Here is a 23809-nt window from a genome sequence, read left to right on the forward strand (position 1 = left end):
AATACTCAATGGATGACTGAAAAAGTGGAACTTAGTCAAGATGCACTTCAACCTTTCACTATATATGACCGTGAAAAAGTTCATGATGCATCTATTATGATGACGTTATTAAGAAAGTTGATGCACCCTGGAATGAATATCATCAATTGTTCTTTAAAATGCTGAGAAATTGCAGAAGTGTTAGCCACACTGAACAGGAGGCCCTGATATTAATACAACGCAAAGGACCGATTAATTGCAGGGAGCTGTTTCTAATCCTCATCCAATGCAACTTATAAATAGACATCAGATAAATCGATTTTGATGTAAAACTGGCCTCAAGCAAGTTTGGCTAATAACTTGTCCTGACAGAGCAAAGGGTGGGCGTGAATGATAGATTGAGCATCAATGGAAACTTTAAAACCACCGCAGAGAAAAATCTGACCATTCAGTTCTTTAACAATCATGAGGAGGGTAGATCACTCACAGGACATAATGGGTTGTATGACTCCAAAGACATCAGCTTGTCCAATTCTGATTTTACTTGATTGCGCAGTGCCACTGGAATAGAGTGCACACAGAAAAAATGTGGCTGTGCTGTATGTTTCAAGGTAAAATGGGCCATAAAATTAGTGACACAACACAATTAAAAAAAAAAAAACTCAGAACACAGAGATTCTGACTGGTGATAAGGGAACAAGGTGTACTGCATCAGCAATGAAAAAACAAAAGCACAAAAAGCATCCAGACTGAACAAATTGTCAATGCCAGCATCATCCACTACCATAAAGCTCAAGGATCAAATCACAGATCTATATATGATGGGAGCCATAAATTGACCTAAAATTGGGATATGCTCCTTGTTGTAAATCATCAAACATTGAGTAACTGAAAACAATGACAGAGTCCCCAAATCCACACAAGTTTGTGGGTTCAGCAGTGTCAAAGCTACACCCACATCCACCTGTAGTCTGAGAACTTTGTCCATCACTCACACTTCAGTAAACAGTTTTTGTTATATTAAAACTGTCTTCTTCAGAAGGTATTATACCTATTAACAAATATTATGACATTGTGTGTAGAACAGATATGGTATTATTACAATAAACAAAATTACAGGAAATGTTAACAAATAATTTTAGTGAAACAGACTCACATAGCATCACGTTATCTGTATCCAATGTGGGAGTCACTGACTCCGTGTAGTACATGTATATGTCATCCACTTAATCACCATTTAAAATGCATGCTTTAAAAGTAGTAGTGCTCTACTGGACAGATTTGTCTTAAAATTTTTGAAATATCACACATTTGATGTTGGATCTAACTACATGTAGTGTGCCACTTGACAAATTGTGTACCACATACAGAACTAATGACAAGCTGACAAGTGCCAACAGGCTAAAGAGTAGAGGCAGTACTTTCAGGTTGCCTCTGATAGATGGCATTCATGAGTGTCCTGTATGAGTGCAGCTGCAATGAGCAGTATGTGTGATATCAAAAGTCCATATTCATTACTTGAATTAACATATTAATCAAAACGATTGGAAGAGGAGAGAAGAGGGGGAGCAAAGAGTGCCATTAAAATCATGTGGCTAACAAAGAGCTCATAGGCTCAGGTCAATATCATGAAAACGTACGACAAGCATTTGTGTTTGAATACACAACTGCAACAAGTGTGAGTGTCGAAGCAAAAATGCTCCTAGGAAATATTATCAATGTATCCAATACTGAAATATTAATTTGACCCCAGACACAAGGGAACACTGTAAAAGTACAAACTGTGATAGGCAAACAGCAAATATTAAAAGACAATAAAGATTGGTGAAGGAGAATGGGGGAGGGGGGGGGGGGCAGTGCTAGATCATTGTTCATGAAGCATCGTGTTAAACAAAGTGGTTGTACTAAAAAAGTATTCTGTATGAACAAATACACTCACTAGGGGGGGGGGGGGGGGGGAGGGGGGGGGGAGTGTTGTAAAATACCCTCAAATAATGAATAAACAAAGGCCACTAAGTAGTGTACCTATGGCTAGAAATCAGCTATAGGCAGAATAAAACACACTAAAAATTAAAAAAAAGTGGGTAGTTCTAATATGGTTGATTGGTAAAATGTTGAACAGCCACGTAACTATGGATGATAAATTGTATGTTGTAAAATAACAAAATAAAAGATGTACTCTTAGTGAAAATAGAATTCTGAGGAAAACAAACACCACATGGAGGCCAGCACTGAACAGTAAACTTGGCTACTTGATCAGAAGTAGAGGTTTAAAGCCTTCTAGGAAATGTCTACTTGAAAGCAGAAGTTGATTGTTTAGGATGTAGCCATAATTTTCATTTAAGTGTTTTAAAATTTCGAGCTCTCCCCATAAATCTAATCTACAATGTTTCACTTCTTTGTGTAAGATTACAGTATCCTCTAAAACCTTCAGAGTACGATCAGAAACATGTAAATGGTCTTCAAAGATGGGATAGTGTACATTATTACCTTTCTTCCCCAAAAAGATATTCTTTATATCTCACCTTGATTGCGCCACCAGTTTGTCTACTATAGTAACTGGGACTGCCACTGCAGATCATTTTGTAAATGCTTGAGTCTAAGAATGCATCCTCAGCATTTCTGATAGTAGCCACATGACTTTAGTAATACACTTTTTTACTCCCTCCCCTCACCCTTTTCAAAATTTTCAGTTAATATGTTAATTCTAGTAAAGAAAATGTAATTATGATATCAAACACGCTGCTCATTCCAGCTATATGCATCAGAGGCAACCAAAAACTAGTGCCTCTACTCTTCAGCCAGTTGGTGCACGTCACTAATTCTGTTCGTGGGACACTCACACGCTACACGAATCGAAGCCATATTTTTTATTTAATGTTATATATACAGGATGTTCAATTCGTCTGAAGATATTGAAATAGCCCTAAAACTAAGATTCAGATCCAAACAATTTACAGTTGAAATATGTCTATCTGTGAGGGGGTCGTCCAATGATACCAAACTTGACTGCCGCCCCACTGCATGTGTGGGGGTGGGGAGGTAACTTTGAAATCTTAAATGGGAACCCCCATTTTCTGTTGCAGAATCAGATTCTACGAAAATAATATGTAATTTATCTGGAACACTTTTTTTCTTTCACGACAGATGTGGCTATAATCGGAAAAATCAAAATGAGTAGAAAACCATTGTTTCAAAATGCTATCCAATGACCCATCTCCATGCTTTGAGGGTAGGACAGGCAGTTATTTCATAATTTTTAATGGGAAACCCCATTCGCAATGCTGTATTCCTCTGAACAATGAAAAGGGGACTGCTCGATATGCCATTTTAGCTGTCTATTGAACTACAACTTATTATAACAGGCAGAGTAGTCCCATTAAAAATTATGATATAATTGTCTGTCTGACCCTCACACTGTGGAGGTGAGATGTTAATTTAAATGTCACTGAATAGCATTTAGAAACACACGATTTTCTACCCATTTTGATTTTTCGGATTAGAGTGCCATCTGTCAGATAATGAAAAAAAGTGTATTTTTTGGATCCAATGTGTTGTGTTCAAGATATTTCAATGCATTCACATAAATTGAACATCCTGTACATACAAATTTTTCAAGTAGCACACTACATGTTGTTGGATCCAATGTCAAATGTGTGAAATTTTTAAAATTTTAAGACCAAGCTCTACAGTAGAAAGCAACTACTTTTGATCATGTACTTTAAATGATGATTAAATGGTTGATACTACCTGTACTAGACAGTCATCAACTTCCACATTGGATACATATAATGTGATTCTATATGAGTATGTTTCACTAAGATGATTTGTAAGCATTTCCTGTAATTTTGTTTATTGTAATGATACCATATCTGTTCTGCTTACAATGTTGCGATACCTGTTAATAAACACAATATGTTCCGAAGAAGACAGTTTTAAAAACTGTCAATAGCATGGTCAAGGTTTAATAAAACTGTATTTTGCGACTGGCTGGCTGTTATTCCCAATCCACTGAAGCTCTTGCATGCACAATTGCTGGAGTGCACCCATGTTCAAAATTTTAAACGTTTGTTTTTACTCGAAGCAATGGACATCCCTGTCCATATCTGCAGGAGAGGGCTGGGAGTGACAGACAGAGGCTATACGTTCTTTTTTCCTGCCATTGTTACAAGTCGCCCAGTGTTTAGAGCACATGACTCTGTAATGTTGCATGAAACATGTAGGCAAAACAGGAGTGCTGAGAGCTGAGGTGGTTGTTGTTTGACACAATGTTGTCCAGTGCAAGGCAGAGGCCACAGTTGTATGGCTGCTATGTTGTCCTCCCCCTGACAACTAACTGATACCTGACAACCAGTAACAGGAGCCACCATGGCAATGTCACACCAAGCCTCAATCTGATCACCAGCAGTGTGAGATACTTCAAAAGACTGTGAAATATGCAACATTTCAGCCAAAGATAGATTCTCACACCGTAGTACACACTGATGCACCTTCAATGGCATCACAGACCATACAAACAGCACAGAAATCATGACAAGTATCAGTAACAAATTCACATTTGCGACTGAGGCTGTGAAGTTTGGCCACTTGAGCCCAGTAGGAGTGTTGGAGGTATTCATGACATTGACAGAACTTTATACATGCTGTAGTCACATGCACACATTTACAATGATAATTTGACGACAACCTACACATTTCGTCGAACAAAACTGACCCAGGTTCCTTGACTGATGCTAACTGGCACAACAGCTGTTAGATCCAAGGAGAAGTTAAAGAAAAGAACACGGCCTTACTCATGTTTGTATCAGTGACATTAAAAGCAAGAAAAGGTTGCCAAAGCTGCATCTTGTAAGCCTTCCAGTCTTCGGTCACTTCATTGTAAGGGGGAAAAGACGACAAGTACACCAACAGCATGGAAGCCTTCACCATCAAAAGGCTGAAAAGTTCATGATAGTAACTGTAAGAGCCTACTGCTGCTCAAGGAGAGATTTGAGCACTGCCTCCATGGACATGAGAACTGACAGAACAACCAGATAGACTGAGCACACAGAAGTTAACACCCCACTTATTACCAACTGTGTCACAATGCTAGACACAAACAACAGTATGGTCACAAGAACAAGAGTTTATGTACCCACAGTCAAGTAAACACCAACACTATAACAGCACAACAGGCACCAGAGCACAATCTGAGCATGGGCACTGCCCTTATATAGACGACAGCACTGGTGCGTGGTGCAGCAGGTGCTGCACTATGTGCATAAGTCGTGAGTGGCCTTCAGTGGCCAACCCACACAGATGCTGGTGCGAGTAATTGAGTGTAGCATACCAGCAACCTGGTGCTGCAGTGCATATCCAGGTATAATGTACACGATTATAGCAATTTGAATAGCCATCCCATGTACTTTTTTTTTTTTTGTCATCAGTCTACTGACTGGTTTGATGCGGCCCGCCACGAATTCCTTTCCTGTGCTAACCTCTTCATCTCAGAGTAGCACTTGCAACCTACGTCCTCAATTATTTGCTTGACGTATTCCAATCTCTGTCTTCCTCTACAGTTTTTGCCCTCTACAGCTCCCTCTAGTACCATGGAAGTCATTCGCTCATGTCTTAGCAGATGTCCTATCATCCTGTCCTTTCTCCTTATCAGTGTTTTCCACATATTCCTTTCCTCTCCGATTCTGCGTAGAACCTCCTCATTCCTTACCTTATCAGTCCATCTAATTTTCAACATTCGTCTATAGCACCACATCTCAAATGCTTCGATTCTCTTCTGTTCCGGTTTTCCCACAGTCCATGTTTCACTACCATACAATGCAGTACTCCAGACGTACATCCTCAGAAATTTCTTCCTCAAATTAAGGCCAGTATTTGATAGTAGTAGACTTCTCTTGGCCAGAAATGCCTTTTTTGCCATAGCGAGTCTGCTTTTGATGTCCTCCTTGCTCCGTCCGTCACTGGTTATTTTACTGCCTAGGTAGCAGAATTCCTTAACTACTTCGACTTCGTGACCATCAATCCTGATGTTAAGTTTCTCACTGTTCTCATTTCTACTACTTCTCATTACCTTTGTCTTTCTCTGATTCACTCTCAAACCATAGTGTGTACCCATTAGACTGTTCATTCCGTTCAGCAGATCATTTAATTCTTCTTCACTTTCACTCAGGATAGCAATGTCATCAGCAAATCGTATCATTGATATCCTTTCACCTTGTATTTTAATTCCACTCCTGAACCTTTTTTTATTTCCGTCATTGCTTCCTCAATGTACAGATTGAAGAGTAGGGGCGAAAGGCTACAGCCTTGTCTTACACCCATCTTAATACGAGCACTTCGTTCTTGATCGTCCACTCTTATTATTCCCTCTTGGTTTTTGTACATATTGTATATGACCCGTCTCTCCCTATAGCTTACCCCTACTGACAGAACAACCAGATAGACTGAGCACACAGAAGTTAACACCACATTTATTACCAACTGTGTCACAATGTACTACAAATGAAATACTCCCATTCCCACATAACCTGCTCACAAACATACAGAAATTTATCAATGGAAAAAGTCCGAATGGAATTTAGGGTATACAACATGCATAAGTGGATATTTTGCAGAATTGCACTTCAAGGATGGAACTAATCCATGTAAAAATACCACACAAAGTGCACTGACCTCAAAGGGAACTACATGAAAAAGTAAGTGAATTTTTTAGCCAAGTACACATCAATCTAAAACAAACACACACTTTTTTTTTGCTACAAGTGAAGAGTGCGTACATTTCCTACACTTTTCCATAATGGTCATTTTACTGGATTAGGAGCAGTACAATAACACAATATTTTTAAATTGTTAAATTAATCAAATTACTTAACTTAATTACATTATATGATTTTCCTGTTTCATGTAACATGTAACTTACTTTGTTGTTACTGTAAACAACAGTTTAACAGTGAATATGATTTGTCATCATTTCCAAATACCCACCTGAAGCCCCATCCATCAATTGCACTTGCAAAGACAACATTCCCTTTCTCTGGTGAAAAATAAATATTTGAGTCATCAATATCTTCCAGACCTGTAGTCCAGTCATAGAGGCCTCCAATAGTTACAGAAGATGAATCTGATGCAGATTTTCCAAGGATTTCTGTTGTAAACAACTGTGCCACCACTGCATTCACCTGGGAGGGTCATAATACAAATAAGACAAACTGCTTTATACTATGTATTCTGCTTGCTTTAAAATATTAAAATGCAGTAATCATTCAAATTACAGAGAATATCATTGATTTAAGCATTTATGTGACCACTTCATAACTATTTGGAGTCATCTCACAGATGTGAAAAGTTGGATAAATTGACTGTATGAGGGCTTGTCATAATGTTTTAATAACCACCTTGAAAAAACAAAATGATGTAATTAATTTGATGTTTGTTAGCAGGAACATATCTGCAGTCCTTGTACACATGGAAATCCCCTTGCCACAACACCATCAGAAGAGCTGTAGCAAAATGGTGCAGCACTTTGATAAAGTAGAGTATCATGCAATAATTCATTTTCTGCATTTGAAGGTGAAGAACAATGCAGCAAAAATGCTGAGTTGGTGAGGGCATACAGCAACAATGCACCATCCTATGAGCACAGGCTAGGTGGTGCAGATGCTTTCAGAGTTGTTAACCAAGTCTGGATGACAAAATATGAAGTGCCAAACCAACTCAATGTGAAGAACAAGGAATTGCTAGGGAAACAGAGGCCCCGGTGTTCAAAGATTAAGACAGCAGCAGAAATGTTGCAGCAGAACAAGACACATGACTTCTTTTGATGCCTGTCATCTCGTATGAGTGCTGGGTGTACCACTGCAACCCCAAAGCAATGGACCAAAGCAAGTAGTGGAAACATGGATTCATCAGCACCCATAAGGTGAAGACACAACCATCACTTGGCAAGTTATTGATGCTGAGTGTGTTTTGTGATTGTCATGGAGTACTGTTAACACATTATGCTCATGAGGGAGAAACCATCACAGGAGCATACTACTGAAATGACCTAATGAAGTTGCTGGAGGATGTCCACACGAAATGCCATGGGAAGCTGTCAAAGGACATGCTTCTGCTTCACAACAATACTCCAGCGCATTGTGCCAGAACAGTCATACATGACGATTCTCTATCAAATTTTGTCTCACCCTCCACCCTCTACTCCATCCTCATATTCTCCTTACATAACACCCAGTGTCTGCTACCTCTTTCTTTGGTTGAAGGAACCATTGTATGACGCATTTTCAGAAAGGCACCAAGGTGATTACTGAGCTGAATCATTTCCTGGATAACCAAAATGCCAAGTTCGACAATGAGGTTTCTGCATTGTTGGGAAAAATGATTTTCATTTAAGAGTGAATATGCTGAGGACTAACACCATTGCCAAGTTTCATCATTGCAGACTGGTCTTTTGAGATGATAATTAAAGCTTTATAATTATCTCTTGTAGAATATTTACACTCCTGGAAATGGAAAAAAGAACACATTGACACCGGTGTGTCAGACCCACCATACTTGCTCCGGACACTGCGAGAGGGCTGTACAAGCAATGATCACACGCACGGCACAGCGGACACACCAGGAACCGCGGTGTTGGCCGTCGAATGGCGCTAGCTGCGCAGCATTTGTGCACCGCCGCCGTCAGTGTCAGCCAGTTTGCCTTGGCATACGGAGCTCCATCGCAGTCTTTAACACTGGTAGCATGCCGCGACAGCGTGGACGTGAACCGTATGTGCAGTTGACGGACTTTGAGCGAGGGCGTATAGTGGGCATGCGGGAGGCCGGGTGGACGTACCGCCGAATTGCTCAACACGTGGGGCGTGAGGTCTCCACAGTACATCGATGTTGTCGCCAGTGGTCGGCGGAAGGTGCACGTGCCCGTCGACCTGGGACCGGACCGCAGCGACGCACGGATGCACGCCAAGACCGTAGGATCCTACGCAGTGCCGTAGGGGACCGCACCGCCACTTCCCAGCAAATTAGGGACACTGTTGCTCCTGGGGTATCGGCGAGGACCATTCGCAACCGTCTCCATGAAGCTGGGCTACGGTCCCGCACACCGTTAGGCCATCTTCCGCTCACGCCCCAACATCGTGCAGCCCGCCTCCAGCGGTGTCACGACAGGCGTGAATGGAGGGACGAATGGAGACGTGTCGTCTTCAGCGATGAGAGTCGCTTCTGCCTTGGTGCCAATGATGGTCGTATGCGTGTTTGGCGCCGTGCAGGTGAGCGCCACAATCAGGACTGCATACGACCGAGGCACACAGGGCCAACACCCGGCATCATGGTGTGGGGAGCGATCTCCTACACTGGCCGTACACCACTGGTGATCGTCGAGGGGACACTGAATAGTGCACGGTACATCCAAACCATCATCGAACCCATCGTTCTACCATTCCTAGACCGGCAAGGGAACTTGCTGTTCTAACAGGACAATGCACGTCCGCATGTATCCCGTGCCACCCAACGTGCTCTAGAAGGTGTAAGTCAACTACCCTGGCCAGCAAGATCTCCGGATCTGTCCCCCATTGAGCATGTTTGGGACTGGATGAAGCGGCGTCTCACGCGGTCTGCACGTCCAGCACGAACGCTGGTCCAACTGAGGCGCCAGGTGGAAAATGGCATGGCAACCCGTTCCACAGGACTACATCCAGCATCTCTACGATCGTCTTCATGGGAGAATAGCAGCCTGCATTGCTGCGAAAGGTGGATATACACTGTACTAGTGCCGACATTGTGCATGCTCTGTTGCCTGTGTCTATGTGCCTGTGGTTCTGTCAGTGTGATCATGTGATGTATCTGACCCCAGGAATGTGTCAATAAAGTTTCCCCTTCCTGGGACAATGAATTCACGGTGTTCTTATTTCAATTTCCAGGAGTGTATTTTAACATCGAGACTTCATATATGAAGCTCCTGTTTATCGAAAATTTTTAGCTACACAAATTTCATATTTCTGAAATCTTTAACATACATTGGTCAACATCCTACACAAATGTTTTGGTACGATGCTTCCAAATAACAATGAAATAACATACTGAGTCTGTACAGCATTATCTAGTCAATTACCTTGTTCTGCTTGAGAACAGCAAATACTGTCTTCTTGTGTAAACCTAAGTTGCTTCAATTTGTCCTTCAGTTTCTGGGCTGTTGACATAAAACTGTTTTACAATGCGTCATTGCTAACAACACACCACATGCTTTTCCATATCTGGCTCTATCACAGCATTTTCATTCCATGTCCTTTAGCACTAATCCCCCATTATTTCTCCTTTATATTTTTGCATTTATCATTCATAAAGATCATACTGGATAATCCTTGGTGGAATACAAACAATGAAATGAGTCAAGATAGCTCTCCACTATGTGGTGTACAGATGCAGAAACAAGAAATGGAATAGATCCTACCTACACAATTCATAGAATTTGAGAGGGAGATCCAGACAAGTGGGTTTGTAAAGCAGGCACTGAAGTTGGCCATGTGCACTCTTCTATAATTCAGTTGCCAAATCTGTCCTTCGCCACAGTTTGACCATGAACACACACATAGGTCATCAGTTTCTTTAAATTACATACATAAGAACTGCCTTCAAACATATCCTCTGGTGTTAAAATCAACTGACTTACTTTCACTAGTCCCTGTCCAATACTTATTTGCAATATACAGTGCATGTTGTTAAGAAGTACTACACAGTGTTCCTTAGGACATACACGCTAGTCCAAAGGAACAGGCACAGCGGCAAATACAGCCACCATGAAAAACAGGAAATATATTTGCAGTTACAAATACAAACCACCTTCAGCTGGATAATGGAATGACGACAATGGAAATATGTGCTGGACTGGGACTTGAATCCAGGTTTCTCTCATCAGATGAGCGATTGCCTTAACCACTTTTGCTATGCACGCACGACTCACAGCCAGACTCAAAACTTCCATATATCATCGTTTATGAGCCACAACCTGCAATCGTATACATTATGTAATTCCCGCACAGGGGGAAGACATTTTAACTGGAGTATGCCTCCCCAAAGGAATGCTGCATAGTACTTGTTGATGACAAAGGCAGTGCAAGATTGTATTTATGTGCGACACCAGGCTTGAGTTAAGTGTGAAATTTGGGTTTGAGACCCAGTATGGCACAAATTTTCATTGTCATCATTCCATTTTACAGTTTATGGTTGTCTGTTTTATCTATTGGGACTACATTTCATGCAATACTTATCTCTCCAAGTGAGTCCCTATTCTATTTATCCCCCCCCCTTCCACCCCTCAGAGTCTTACTATAGACTATCCACCTGTACCTCAATCTCTCCACCCTATTTAGTTTCACTGCTGCCTCATCCACATTGTGGAGGAATGTCTACCACTCTTTCACTACCACCCTCCCTCCCCCCAAATTCCTTCCGGCTCCTTAAACTTACACATACAACACATCACTACCTCCTCTCACTTCACCAGGTTGCAATTATTCCCATCACATTTTCCATGTTGACACCATGCACTGCACCCATAACACTTCACCCACTCTTCCCCTACCTATCTTCCTAGGTTACCCCAAATAGTGCCAAGGCCAGGAACAGGAAGTCTTTGGGAATAAATACCAATGGGAAAAGCAGATTACTATATCTGCTATTAATTAGTACATATATTACTTGAAGGTTGAGTGCTTGTTCTCATAATTTACTTTCTTTAATATCTTAAGCATTTGTTAAGCTAGTAACAATATTACATACCTGCTCAAGTACTTGTGTCAGATGCACATAAGCATCTAATGGAGACAACTTCATCTCCAGAATGAGTCGATCAATCTTATTCAGCACCAAAACTGGAATAATATTTTCGAGCCATGCTTGTCTCAAAGCAACCTAAGAAAGAAAAATTTTGTTTGTGACAGCATCAAATCCCAGCATTTGTTGTGTTACTTAACCCATATTTCAAACAATTACACACTTATTGCCTTTTATCTATCAACAGAGCAAAGACTGTGTAACTTTACCTTTACCTCACAAAGAAAGTGCTTTACATATTCATTTAGAGCAAATTTGGAAAATCAGTTCCAAAGCATGAAGGTGGGATACAAAAAAAGGAAAAATAGGCTACAGGAATAGATTATGAAGTCATAAAAAATAAACAGTTCTGATTCAAATTTCAGAACATCCTTGACAACAAGAAAGAGATGGACACTAAGTCAAAGATTAAAGTCAAACACAAAAGAAAAAGGTACAAAAGTAATACATTAAAAAAATGAAACAACAGATCATCCACCCTGTTCAACATTAGTAACAAAGTACAAATTGATGGACAAGCCAAAAAATAACACTGGCACTAATGGTCAGAAAACTGGAAGGAAAAACATAGTTTATTCACATCAAGTTTAAATGCACTAACTGAGCACAACAAAGAAAGTAGTACGAATGGCAACTGCAAACAATACAATAATTCCCAAAATGAATTTTCACTTTGCAGTGGAGTGTGTACTGATTTGAAAACCCAAGCACACCTCACAAGCCACCCAGTAGACACTTGACCATGAAACACAAAGTCGCAGGTTTGAGTCGTGGTCAAGCACACAGTTTTAATTTACCATGAAGTTTCAACAGATTAATAAAAATATAAATCACATTGTTAAAAGGGAAAAAAAGAAAAAAAAAGTAAGTGAGTCAAATGGGGCAAAAAAGTAAACAGAAGTGTAGAGAGAGGTAGAGATAGATAGATAGATAGAGAGAGAGAGAGAGAGAGAGAGAGAGAGAGAGAGAGAGACGTGACATGATAAGAAAGGTATATAAGCAGAGCACAAATTATTGAGAAATCATTCCAACAATGACATGGGTCACAAATAGGGAAAAACACTGATCTAAGTGACTTTGATAAAGGACAGGATATTATAATATGTTATCCAGATCAAGCATCTTAGAAATGGCAGAGCTTGTCAGCTGTTTGCAGGCTACTGTCATGGAAAATGGTTGAAGGACAGTGAACCACAAGTAGACCATGAAGTGTTGGATCTCCATGCATCATCACAGCACACAGAGGTTGATGGTTTACCAGCTCTGTAGAGCAGGAAAAGGGCCAATCTGCAGCAGATCTAATGAAGAGAACAAAGATGATGCAGACAAGTGTTTTGGAGCACATCATTCAGAGTACATTGTAGAATATGATGCTCCTCCGCAGACTACCCATATGTGTTCTCTTGTTGACCCAATGATATTATCAATTATGATTGCAGTGTGCACAATGTCATCAAGTCTGGAAAGTGGATGAATGGAAATGTATTGCCTGGTTGGGTGAATCACATTTCTTGTTACACTAGGTCAATGGCCATGTCTAGATACAGTATCATCCTGGCAAAAAGCTGATCAAAACATGCACCGCACAATGGACACAAGTTGATGGGGGCAGTATTATGCTGTGAGGAACATTCACCTGGGCTTCTATGGGATCTGTAGTACTAACTGATGGCACCTTGACAGATATGGACTAGGTGAACATTACTGTGGACCAAAGGCATCTCTTCATGCTTGATTTCTTCCCCAATGGTGATGGCATCTTTCAGCAGGTTTACTGCCCATGTCAAAACACCAGAATGGTGCTATAATAGATTGAGAAGCATGATAATGAACTCACGCTGATGTCTTGGACAACAAATTCACCTCATCTGAAACCAACGGAACAGATCTGGGATGGTACTGGGCGTAAGGTCCACATCCACAAACCACTGGCCGTAATTTACAGGAACAGCATGACCCACATGTAGACAGCAACTTCACATACCTCTGGGAACCAACTGATGAATGGTTAAAGCCATGACACATGGTTAAATCCATGTCACATAGAATCGCTGTGGTATTGTGTTACAAAGGTGGACTAACACATTATTAAGCAAATGTTCATAATGTTTTGGATGATCCAGTGTATATTTGCAAACAAACAAAATGAAATAATGAGGCAAGTATATTTATAAGAACAGAAGAGGAATGATAATGCAAGAAATAAATCAAAACAGAAAGGAGTGGAAGTCTGAGGATGTGAGACAACAGGTAAAAACTTCCTGCTGTAATGTTCAAAAACAGATATTTCAAGAGAGTCAGTGAGGTTCTGGAAGTTACAGACAAGAATGTGGAGCCAAGCTGACTCCAGTGCCATGGCCAGTGGCATTACATTTCTTGGTTGAGTAACTAGAGTGTGAACAGTCCAATCAAGGCAGTCCCACTGATTCTCAGTTGGGTTTAAGTCTGGGGAGTTTGGTGGTCAGGGGAGTATGGCAAACCCATCCTAGTACTTAGCAAACCATAAAAACAATGAACATGCTCCCCAAGTACAGAAGCAGGTGTGTGTTGCTACATTACCTCGCATGAACGAAAAAATGGCTGACATCGAAATAAGTGTCCAAGGACTAGAAAAGCAACTGAAATCACTCAACAGAGGAAGGTCCACTGGACCTGACGAGATACCAATTCGATTCTACACAGAGTACGAGAAAGAACTTGCCCCCCTTCTAACAGCCGTGTACCGCAAGTCTCTAGAGGAATGGAAGGTTCCAAATGATTGTAAAAGAGCACAGTTAGTTCAAATTTTCATGAAGGGTCGTCGAGCAGATGCACAAAACTATAGGCCCATATCTCTGACATCGATCTGTTGTAGAATTTTAGAACATGTTTTTTGCTCACGTATCATGTTATTTCTGGAAACACAGAATCTACTCTGTAGGAATCAACATGGATTCCGGAAACAGTGATCGTGTGAGACCCAACTCACTTTATTTGTTCATGAGACCCAGAAAATATTAGATACAGGCTCCCAGGTATATGCCATTATCCTTGACTTCTGGAAGGCATTTGATACAGTTCCACACTGTCGCCTGATAAACAAAGTAAGAGCCTACAGAATATCAGACCAGCTGTGTGGCCGGATTGAAGAGTTTTTAGCTTGAGTATTGCTCATCAGTGTGGGATCTGTACAAGGTTGGGTTGACAGAGAGGATAAAGAAGATCCAAAGAAGAGCAGCGCATTTCGTCACAAGGTTATTTGGTAAGCGTGACTGAGATATTTAGCAAACTCAAGTGGCAGACTCTGCAAGAGAGGCGCTCTGCATCGCGGAGTAGCTTGCTGTCCAGGTTTTGAGAGAGTGCGTTTCTGGATGAGGTATCGAATATATTGCTTCCCCCTACTTATACCTCCCGAGGAGGTCACAAATGTAAAATCATAGAGATTCAAGCATGCACAGAGGCTTTCCGGCAGTCGTTCTTCCCACGAACCATACGCGACTGGAACAGGAAAGGGAGGTAATGACAGTGGCACGAAAAGTGTCCTCCACCACACACCATTGGGTGGCTTGTGGAGTATAAATGTAGATGTAGATTATGCCTTCCAGAATCATGATATCATCCACAAATTCTCCCCAGTCCGAACACTTCTGATAATTGTTGCACGGTATTTGCTCTCAGAAGTTTCATTTTGCACACGCCAAAGATCATCTGTCCGATGGAGCATAGCCCTTGATTCATCCAAAAATGCCACCTGTCACCAATCAGCTGATCTCCAGTTGTGTTATTGACAGGCAAATTCCAACCTTCATCACTGATGAATAGCAGTCAGCATGGGTGCATGAACGAGGCACACGCTGCAAAGGCCCTAAAGCAGCAACAGTCACTGAATGGTCATTGAGGAGATACTGTTGGTAGCTCTTTGGTTCACCTTGGTGGTCAGTTGCTCAACAGCTGCACATCCATTCACCCATACACTTCTCCACAGCTGTCATTTGCCCTTGTCATTTACACATTAAATGTATTCGCAAATGTGAATATGGGTAACCATCAGCTGTAGAATGAGATGATGACAATGAAAATTTGTGCCAGACCAGTACTCAAACCTGGATTTCCCACTTATCATGAGTGGTCACCTTACCATTTGGCTTACCAAGTGGTAAGCTAGATTTCCCACTTATCATGAGTGGTCACCTTACCATTTGGCTTACCAAGTGGTAAGGTGACTGCTCGCAATAAGCAGGAAATCCAGGCTCGAGTCCTGGTCTGACACAAATTTTCATTGTTCTCATACCATTCTAAAGCTGATGGTTAGCCATATTCACAACTGCAAATACATTTAATGTATTTCATAATGGCTATAGTCACCGCAGTGCCTGTTCTTTTGGACATGAAGTGGTTCCACCCCTGGCCCGAAAGCCAATGATCATGCCCCTTTTGGACAACAATAACAACTGCACTGTTGTCCGTGTCCCCTCCAGAACTAGTTATCCATATTCACAATTGCAAATACATTAATGTATTTCATAATGGCTGCACTCACCACAGTAGTTGTTACTTTGGACATGCATGCATAATTCAAAATGACACAGGCACTGCAATGTCGTACCTGTCATTTATGATCCATGGGGCACCACAGTTGTCTCGGGACTGGTTTTGGATTGCATCATTTTGCCACACATGGTATAGTTTAACCAAGGAAGTACGCTAACAGTTAACAGACTTAGCTATTTGGAAAATGGTTCCACCCTTGGCCTGAAAGCCAACGCTCATGCCCTTTTGGACATCAGATAAATCAGACAGTTTCCGCATTACAATGATGAGTGCACTGCCATCTGCATCCCCTGGCACTGTTTATACACACTCCACTGCTAATGCTGGCACCTGCCATTTGTGAGTGGTTACTGCACACTGACTTCATACATAGGTGCTGGTCACTTTAACATGACTGTACAGTGCCTACATAATTTTCAAATATCTCAACTAACTTTTTGAAAAAAAGTAACATGAGAACTAAGAGTCTCAAAAATGAGAAGGAATTCTAGAAAATTATAAGCTATTTTTTTTTTTTAGTTTCTTGCACATGTACATGGGCTTGCATCCTGACCACCTGAAGCAAGCATTACAGCCAGATAAAGGTGCCCAATCACAGGCTGAACATACCTGCTGCCAACAACAAATTCAAAACAGTTTGAAAGTCCACAGGTAAGCAACAGGAAGTTGTGTAAGCTGAGACAGAGAGTGAATTAAGGTCCTCAAGAGCAAAGTTATTAGTGCCCTTTTGAAAACAAAATGTGTTAGGAAGGTTGTTAAAACACTTCAGACTAAAAATGCCTAAAATATAATATCACTTACCATTATCATCACTATCTCCCATTTTCATTCACATTCACCTACCCATTCATACCCTATCATGAAGAAATTTTTAAATTAGTCAATGTTAAAAATGTGTTATTAAAACTATGTTTGAGTTATAGAACAAAAGTGAAGAGAAACCACGGAAAATGTTACTGACTGATCACTTACAAAGGCCAGATGAGCATGCATACCAGTACCACACCAAAACCTCCTTCTTGAAAGTTTAGAGAGCAAGTCAAACATCTCACAAAATCATACAAGTTGTACCACATTCATCTCATTGTTACCTAAAATCAAGGGAAAAACAGCTGGTAAAAGAACGTCTACCCTCTCGTCTAAATATAAAACACATTAAGTTAAAACATGGTGTACTGCAATTTGTACACCACAAGCACTACACACTGTAGGGTCCCCCTGCCAGAATAGGAAGCCATGCATCATTGGACTTTGCTCTACCCAATGACAACTGAGGACTTCATGTCATATCAGATCATTTCATGGTTATAGTCATGTCAGGGCCAGAAGGAGGGACACCATTGCCTGGTGGCTGGTTTTACTGAGTGTCACTTCCTGTAACTCTTCTTCCCACCGATGCATGACCCTGTACCTCAACTCTGAGGATATAGTATGTAGGGTGACAGTGCATTGATCCACCTGATTTAGAAGACACACTTCCTTCACTATCACATCTACTGATTTATTTCCCTGAATTTTGTTGTGCCTTGGCACCCAACAGAATCCTCCTCCTTCCCAGCCTTTGCAGGCAGAGAAGTAAGTCCTGGATGTCCTGGTCATATCTGTCTGCTGGGTATTTTCATTGAATAGATTGAAGAGCACTTAGGCAGCTGGAATATATGACAAATTTTTCAGCACGAATATGTCCCATCTGCACCACTACCCTCAAAATTGTAAGCAATTCTGCACTCTGAATCAAAGACATTAAAGTTATTTTGTAAACAATTCTAGAGGACATCCCCATGAAAATAACCACCGAGCAGCCAAGACAATCCCCCTGCCTAGAGGAATCCATAACTACAGCTACATAGTTGAGGTGTTCATTTAAAATTTCATTAAAAATTGAATTACAAACATAGGCAGGAGTGCTATTATTCACATGCCATACCAAGTCTAAAACTATTCTGGACCTCTTCAGTAGCCAAAGAATCAATTGACTCCAAACCTGTGTGAATGTTAGTATTTGTCCCACACCATGTGCCACAAGATATTGACGGTATCAATTGACTCCAAACCAGGGTGAATGTTAGTATTTGACCCACAACATGTGCCACAAGATATTGCTTTGCACAGATCCCAACAGACGCCACTGCTCACAGATTATCTGCAATAACTGCTTCTATTGGAAAGCAAGTGGCAGTTTGGATTGTAGTGAATCTGGAACCGCACAGAACTTGTACTGACAAGTTGCTGTAGCAGGACTGAGAGAGGAACAAAAAGACTGCAAAATCATACACATGTATGAAACACTGCACAGGGCTCCTTATTGGTTCAGTTTTACCACTGAATGACTGATTGATTAAATGACTGACTGATTTTATATTGGTCCAGCTTTGAAATACTGCCTAGGAGGACTTTTATAACTTCAAGTTAAACAAATATATTTCAAGGAAGATGCAATATGTGAAAGTCACAGATCAAGTAAACAGAGTAAGACATGTGTACACTTTAACAGTCAAATCATAACTGAGTCCAAGTCTAGCGACCACTGGCTGGCTGGCCGCTTAGGTGGCGCTGCTGCTGCATGGCTGGCAGACAGCGCCGCATGTAGAGGACGCGCGTAACTGTGCGGCGGCACTTTGAAAGATCGGCGAGTCTCCTGCTCAAATCTGTCAGACATAACTTCCCTAATGTGGTATCTAAAAAAATTGTGATAGGATGGACAGTAAAAGCAGGTAGCATTCCATGGAGCTGTCTGAGAATTTTTGCTTCCAAGTATTAGGCTGGTGCATTCGTTCATTGTGTTTCTGTCTTCTATGTGGGTATTCGGGTTGCTATGAGTTTATTTATCAATTAGCATTTTTTATTTGTAGTTCACTGTTGCTATTTGAGTTTACATATTGTCAATTTGTCATTTGGAGACAATGGAGCTGTGGACACTAGAAAAAAATTGCCAAGTGGAGATGTTGGAACATTTCCAACATACTCATATTCTTCTGTTTGAGTTCAATAGAGGAGGCACAGCAGGGGTGGCCACCAGAAACATTTGTGCCATAGGGTGTGGATAACATCACTGGACAAAGCATGGCACGAAAATGGTTTTCTCGTTTTAAGGAGGATTGTGTTGACATTAATGACTCTCCATGTTCAGGATGACCTTCAGGGTTTGATGAAGATTGTTTAAACACATTTATCCACAATGATCCTCATCAGCATACTCAATAACTAGCAAATGTGATGCATTGTGATCATTCCACCATTGTGCAACATTTGCATGCATTGGAGAAGGTTCAAAAATTAGGTGCATGGGTACCATATGCTCTAAGTCAAAATCATAGAAACTGGCAGTGGTCGTATGTGCATCTTTGCCTGGTTGTCATCAATTTGCTCATGAAAAACGCTAATCATTCCTACCCTGTATCATTACTGGGATGAGAAATGATCTCTTTACACTAACTTAAGGAATAGAAAGGCGTGGTTGAGCCCAAACAAAGCAGCTATCCCCCTACAAAGAGCCGCAAGAGATAGTGTTATGCATATGGTGGAACAGAAATGATGTGGTGTACTACAAATTGCTTCCCCAAGATGAGCCCATCACTGCTGACATTTATTGTCAACAACTAAGACGTCTTGCAGATGCAATCCATGAACAACAACCAGGAAAACTGAATGAAGTGATGCTTATCCTTGATAACGCTTGTTCTTATTCTTCTGGACTGACAAAAAGTGCTATACAGAAGATGGGTTGGGAAGTCATTCCACAACCACCTTATCCAACTGACCTTGCACCCTCACATTTTCACCATTTTGACTCTCTATTGAAAAAATTTCAAAGAACTTCCTTTCCAGGTGAAAATGTGCTCCTAACATGGCTTGATGAGTTCTTTGCCACAAATTACATGATTTCTACAATCACGGAATCAAAAAGTTATCCCAGTGTTGGCAGACTCCTGTAAATAGTGAAAAAGAATATGTTATTGAAAACTAAAGTCTCTGTTATGTGTCTCTGTTGTGGTTATTACACACACACGGTGACGGCTGGACAGACAGTGCCAGTGCTGAATTTTGGTAGGTGGGGTAGGTTGTGGTGGGGGTAGTTTTGGATGGGATGGGTAGAAGGTGAGAGAGGTGGGAGATTGGCACAGTGACTGGGGGTTGGTGGCTAATGGCTCAGAGAGAGGCAGCTGATTTTCCAACTAGAAATGCATGAGGGAGGGGTTGCAGGTACACAGATTAGGCATCCGAGCATGACTGTCTCAGCAGTCCTGTACATCAATGTATATTTCCATTACCAATAATTTATCTTTATTCATTTAAAACTGAATAACAAATTTGTTTGCTGTAAATCATTCATAGGGCTGTTCAGCCTTCATCTGGGATGTGCCAATTATGGTTGAGTTTGGGACTTTAATTAGTATGTTTGCATTACCAAGTAACATGAAAGTCATGGGACATTTCTTGAAAGTTACTGGGAGTTCAATTACTTATTTTAAGAACAGGAGTGGACCTCTGATTAGACAATTTTATGTTCAGCCATCCTGTGTTTAGCCTCACTTTTGTGACGCAGATTGCCAATGTAATTGTTTTTTCTTCTCTCTCTGTCTTTTTAAGGTAAGATTCTGCCAGTGCAAGAGAGATGCCTTTAATCCATAAATAGTGCAGTTTACCTCTATGATTTTATAGTCAACATAGTCAAAGCCTTTGACAAAGTCACAAAGCACGTCATATGCCTTGAGTCACAGATGTATTACAAAGATAGTTAAACAGGGAATGTGTGTGTCAGCTCTGCTCCAGTTGCCACAGTTTCTTCTCTGACAAATTTAATTATTATTCATTTTATATTCTTCTGTAAGAATGCCATTCTACTAAATTAGTCTTGAAACACAAAGAAGTAAGACAATGTGCCATTTACATCCTAACAGCAATGGTAATTATGTGTATGTTGCAACAGGTAGAAAGATACCGATATGACCAAAGTCTTACAAATAATGGAAGTTAACATCTACAGAAATGACGTGATATTAAATAATTATGACTAAAATAATTTTTATACCCTTGTTTGAGGACAAACTCCCTCAACTACATCAACAACAACTATAGCTCCATCACATAACCGAACAGCTGTTGAAACCTCCAGGGAAAAATCCACATGGCCAGGTGAATCAATCAAATTCACAAGAAATTCTTCTTTACCTAGAAAAATAAATTTTGCTCAGATTTAAAATGATTCATTACAGATAAAATGAGTTCAAGACAATCTGAACAACAGAATATTAACATTAGTAAATTATGAGCACAAATTATAAGAAAACTGACAAATAACTCACAAGAATTCCATTATATACAAGATTAAAGCATCAGTATACAGGAAATATAAATATAGGAAAATGCAATGAACCACCTACTTTCATTTGCAGCTTCATTCAAATATTATTCAATATATGGATTTTAGTAACACTGAACATAAACATATTATCATACACCATACTGAAACAGAAGGTTGATGCTCCAATACTGGCTATTGATTACAGATATTATCAAATGGGAAATGCGTACATTGCTATTGCAGAATATGGCACATCACCAGTCAGTCACAGTTATGTTTGAAAATTCTTGATGAAAAGGTATTATTGCAGTTTAACATGCACTTAGCCATCAGTTAAATCCAAAGATGTAGTACAAGAACTATTGACATAAGATGACAAGAATAACAACACAAACTCATTTGTGACAAGCAACAAAGTCAACCATTGCTGAACACTGCTTGGGACATGATAATTTCATGAGCTATGAAGAGATGAGAATCCTGGCCCAGATGCCCAGGTACTGGGGCAGCAGAGTGAGGAAGTCTATCGATATTCGACTGACCAAGAGTCTTACCAATCGGGACACAGACTACCGGCTCAGTTAAGTGTGATATCCTGCACTACATCTATTAAAAACAATGGAATCTCCCAGGACAACCCAAATGGGAACAGATTGCACACGGAATATGAGTAGTTGGCTTGGACCAAAAACAGAAGACTCAAGGGTGGCGCCTATAGGCACAGACAGAAACTGGAATGTCAGATGGTTCAGACATCCGATTGCAGCTCCTGCATGAGAAGTCCTCAGAATGGGAAGGTAGAAGCTACAAATTACAGACATGTTGCATCGACGACTGGTCTCAGGTAGCACTTGACAAAGGCAAAAGTCATCTCAGTGAAATATCATGCAAGGAAGATGACGATATCTTACTGTATACCCAACAATTCAAGAATGACAAATACACTTCTTGATAAAAAAATTAAAGCACCTAGAAGACATGGTCAGATGCCAATGTAACTTCATACACATACACACCACTGGCAGATATGTAAATGATTAGAGCTGCAATTTTCTTTGACAGATAGAATGGTCACCACATTGCATTAGTGGTGTTTATGTTTAGTGATTTTACCAAGCCTACTAGGGTATAGAATGGCTGTGAACAGAGTCAGATATTGAGAGACCACTGCAAAGGACACAGAGAGGCCACCTTCTCGTGTGAGACAGAGTTATTGACATCTGATAGAGGCTCAAAGGGGCCCCGTTGCAAGTCTCAAATTAGCCAGTTGGTTGAATTGTGCAACATCCAGTTTTTTTGGGAATTTGGATGTGACAGTGGCCCAGTGCTAGATGGCATGGGAAATGAGGGCACACATACTCATTGTAAAGGTTCAGTTGGCCACATCTGACAACCACACAGAAGTACCAATGTACTGTGCACCACGAACACTGTAGCTCCTACACATCTGTGTCTGCCATCTGAGATCAAGCAATGGACTCCCTGCAACATTCTGTGTCATGCTGCACCACTGGATGAAAACCAGCAGCAGCCAGACGGGAATTATCATCCCATGCCTACGCTGCTGTTAGTACCATGGAACACATGACTATGTTTGAATGGTATCATGACTAGGAAGACGGGACTGCTGGTAAATAGCGTTGTATTGTTTTCAGTGATGAATCGTGGATCTGCACTACCCTGGATGACAATCGTTGGCAAGTATGGTGGCGAGCTGGGGATAGGTCTCTTCTTCCAGTTTTTGGAGAGGCAAAGCAGTGTTGTTCACGGTGTGGGGTGCTATTCGGTATGACTTCATGTCAAGCCCATACTGATTAAGGGAATTCTGATGACACAATGTACAACATATATGTAATGTTTCCCCATGTATTACCCCTCACATGACAGAATCATTGTAACGTAGCAAGTTATTATTAGATGACATTCATTGCAGTAAGGTGCACAGCCATTTGGTATGGTGGCTGCAGGATGGCTATGATTTTTTTTCACTTTGCTCAAGTGCAGCTGATGCTGCCTGCCATGAGAACTGCAGAGCATAACAGTCGGTCAATACGAAGAGCCATACCCTCTACGAATCCAAATAATCAATATTAGTTATTATCTAATTTTGTTCAAATTTGGTACACAGCCTTTTGTTATTAATGGAACGGTGCTGTCAAAATTTCAGATTTTTAT

The 23809-nt window shown here is 40.8% G+C and overlaps 1 protein-coding gene across 2 annotated transcripts in view; it reads right to left on the minus strand.

Moving 5' to 3' along the window:
- LOC126412527 (elongation factor-like GTPase 1) overlaps window positions 1-23809 on the minus strand; it is a 593784-nt gene that overhangs the window by 535570 nt on the left and 34405 nt on the right. For both annotated transcript variants that reach the window (XM_050082167.1, XM_050082166.1), the window contains 3 exons: window positions 21362-21501; window positions 11746-11877; window positions 6961-7154 (listed from right to left, as the gene is read on the minus strand). In XM_050082167.1, the coding sequence (XP_049938124.1) occupies window positions 6961-7154; window positions 11746-11877; window positions 21362-21501 (466 nt within the window). The remainder of the gene's footprint in view (window positions 1-6960; window positions 7155-11745; window positions 11878-21361; window positions 21502-23809) is intronic.

The sequence above is a fragment of the Schistocerca serialis genome, chromosome 7, assembly GCF_023864345.2.
Source record: "Schistocerca serialis cubense isolate TAMUIC-IGC-003099 chromosome 7, iqSchSeri2.2, whole genome shotgun sequence".
In the NCBI taxonomy this organism is placed as follows: Eukaryota; Metazoa; Arthropoda; class Insecta; order Orthoptera; family Acrididae; genus Schistocerca; species Schistocerca serialis.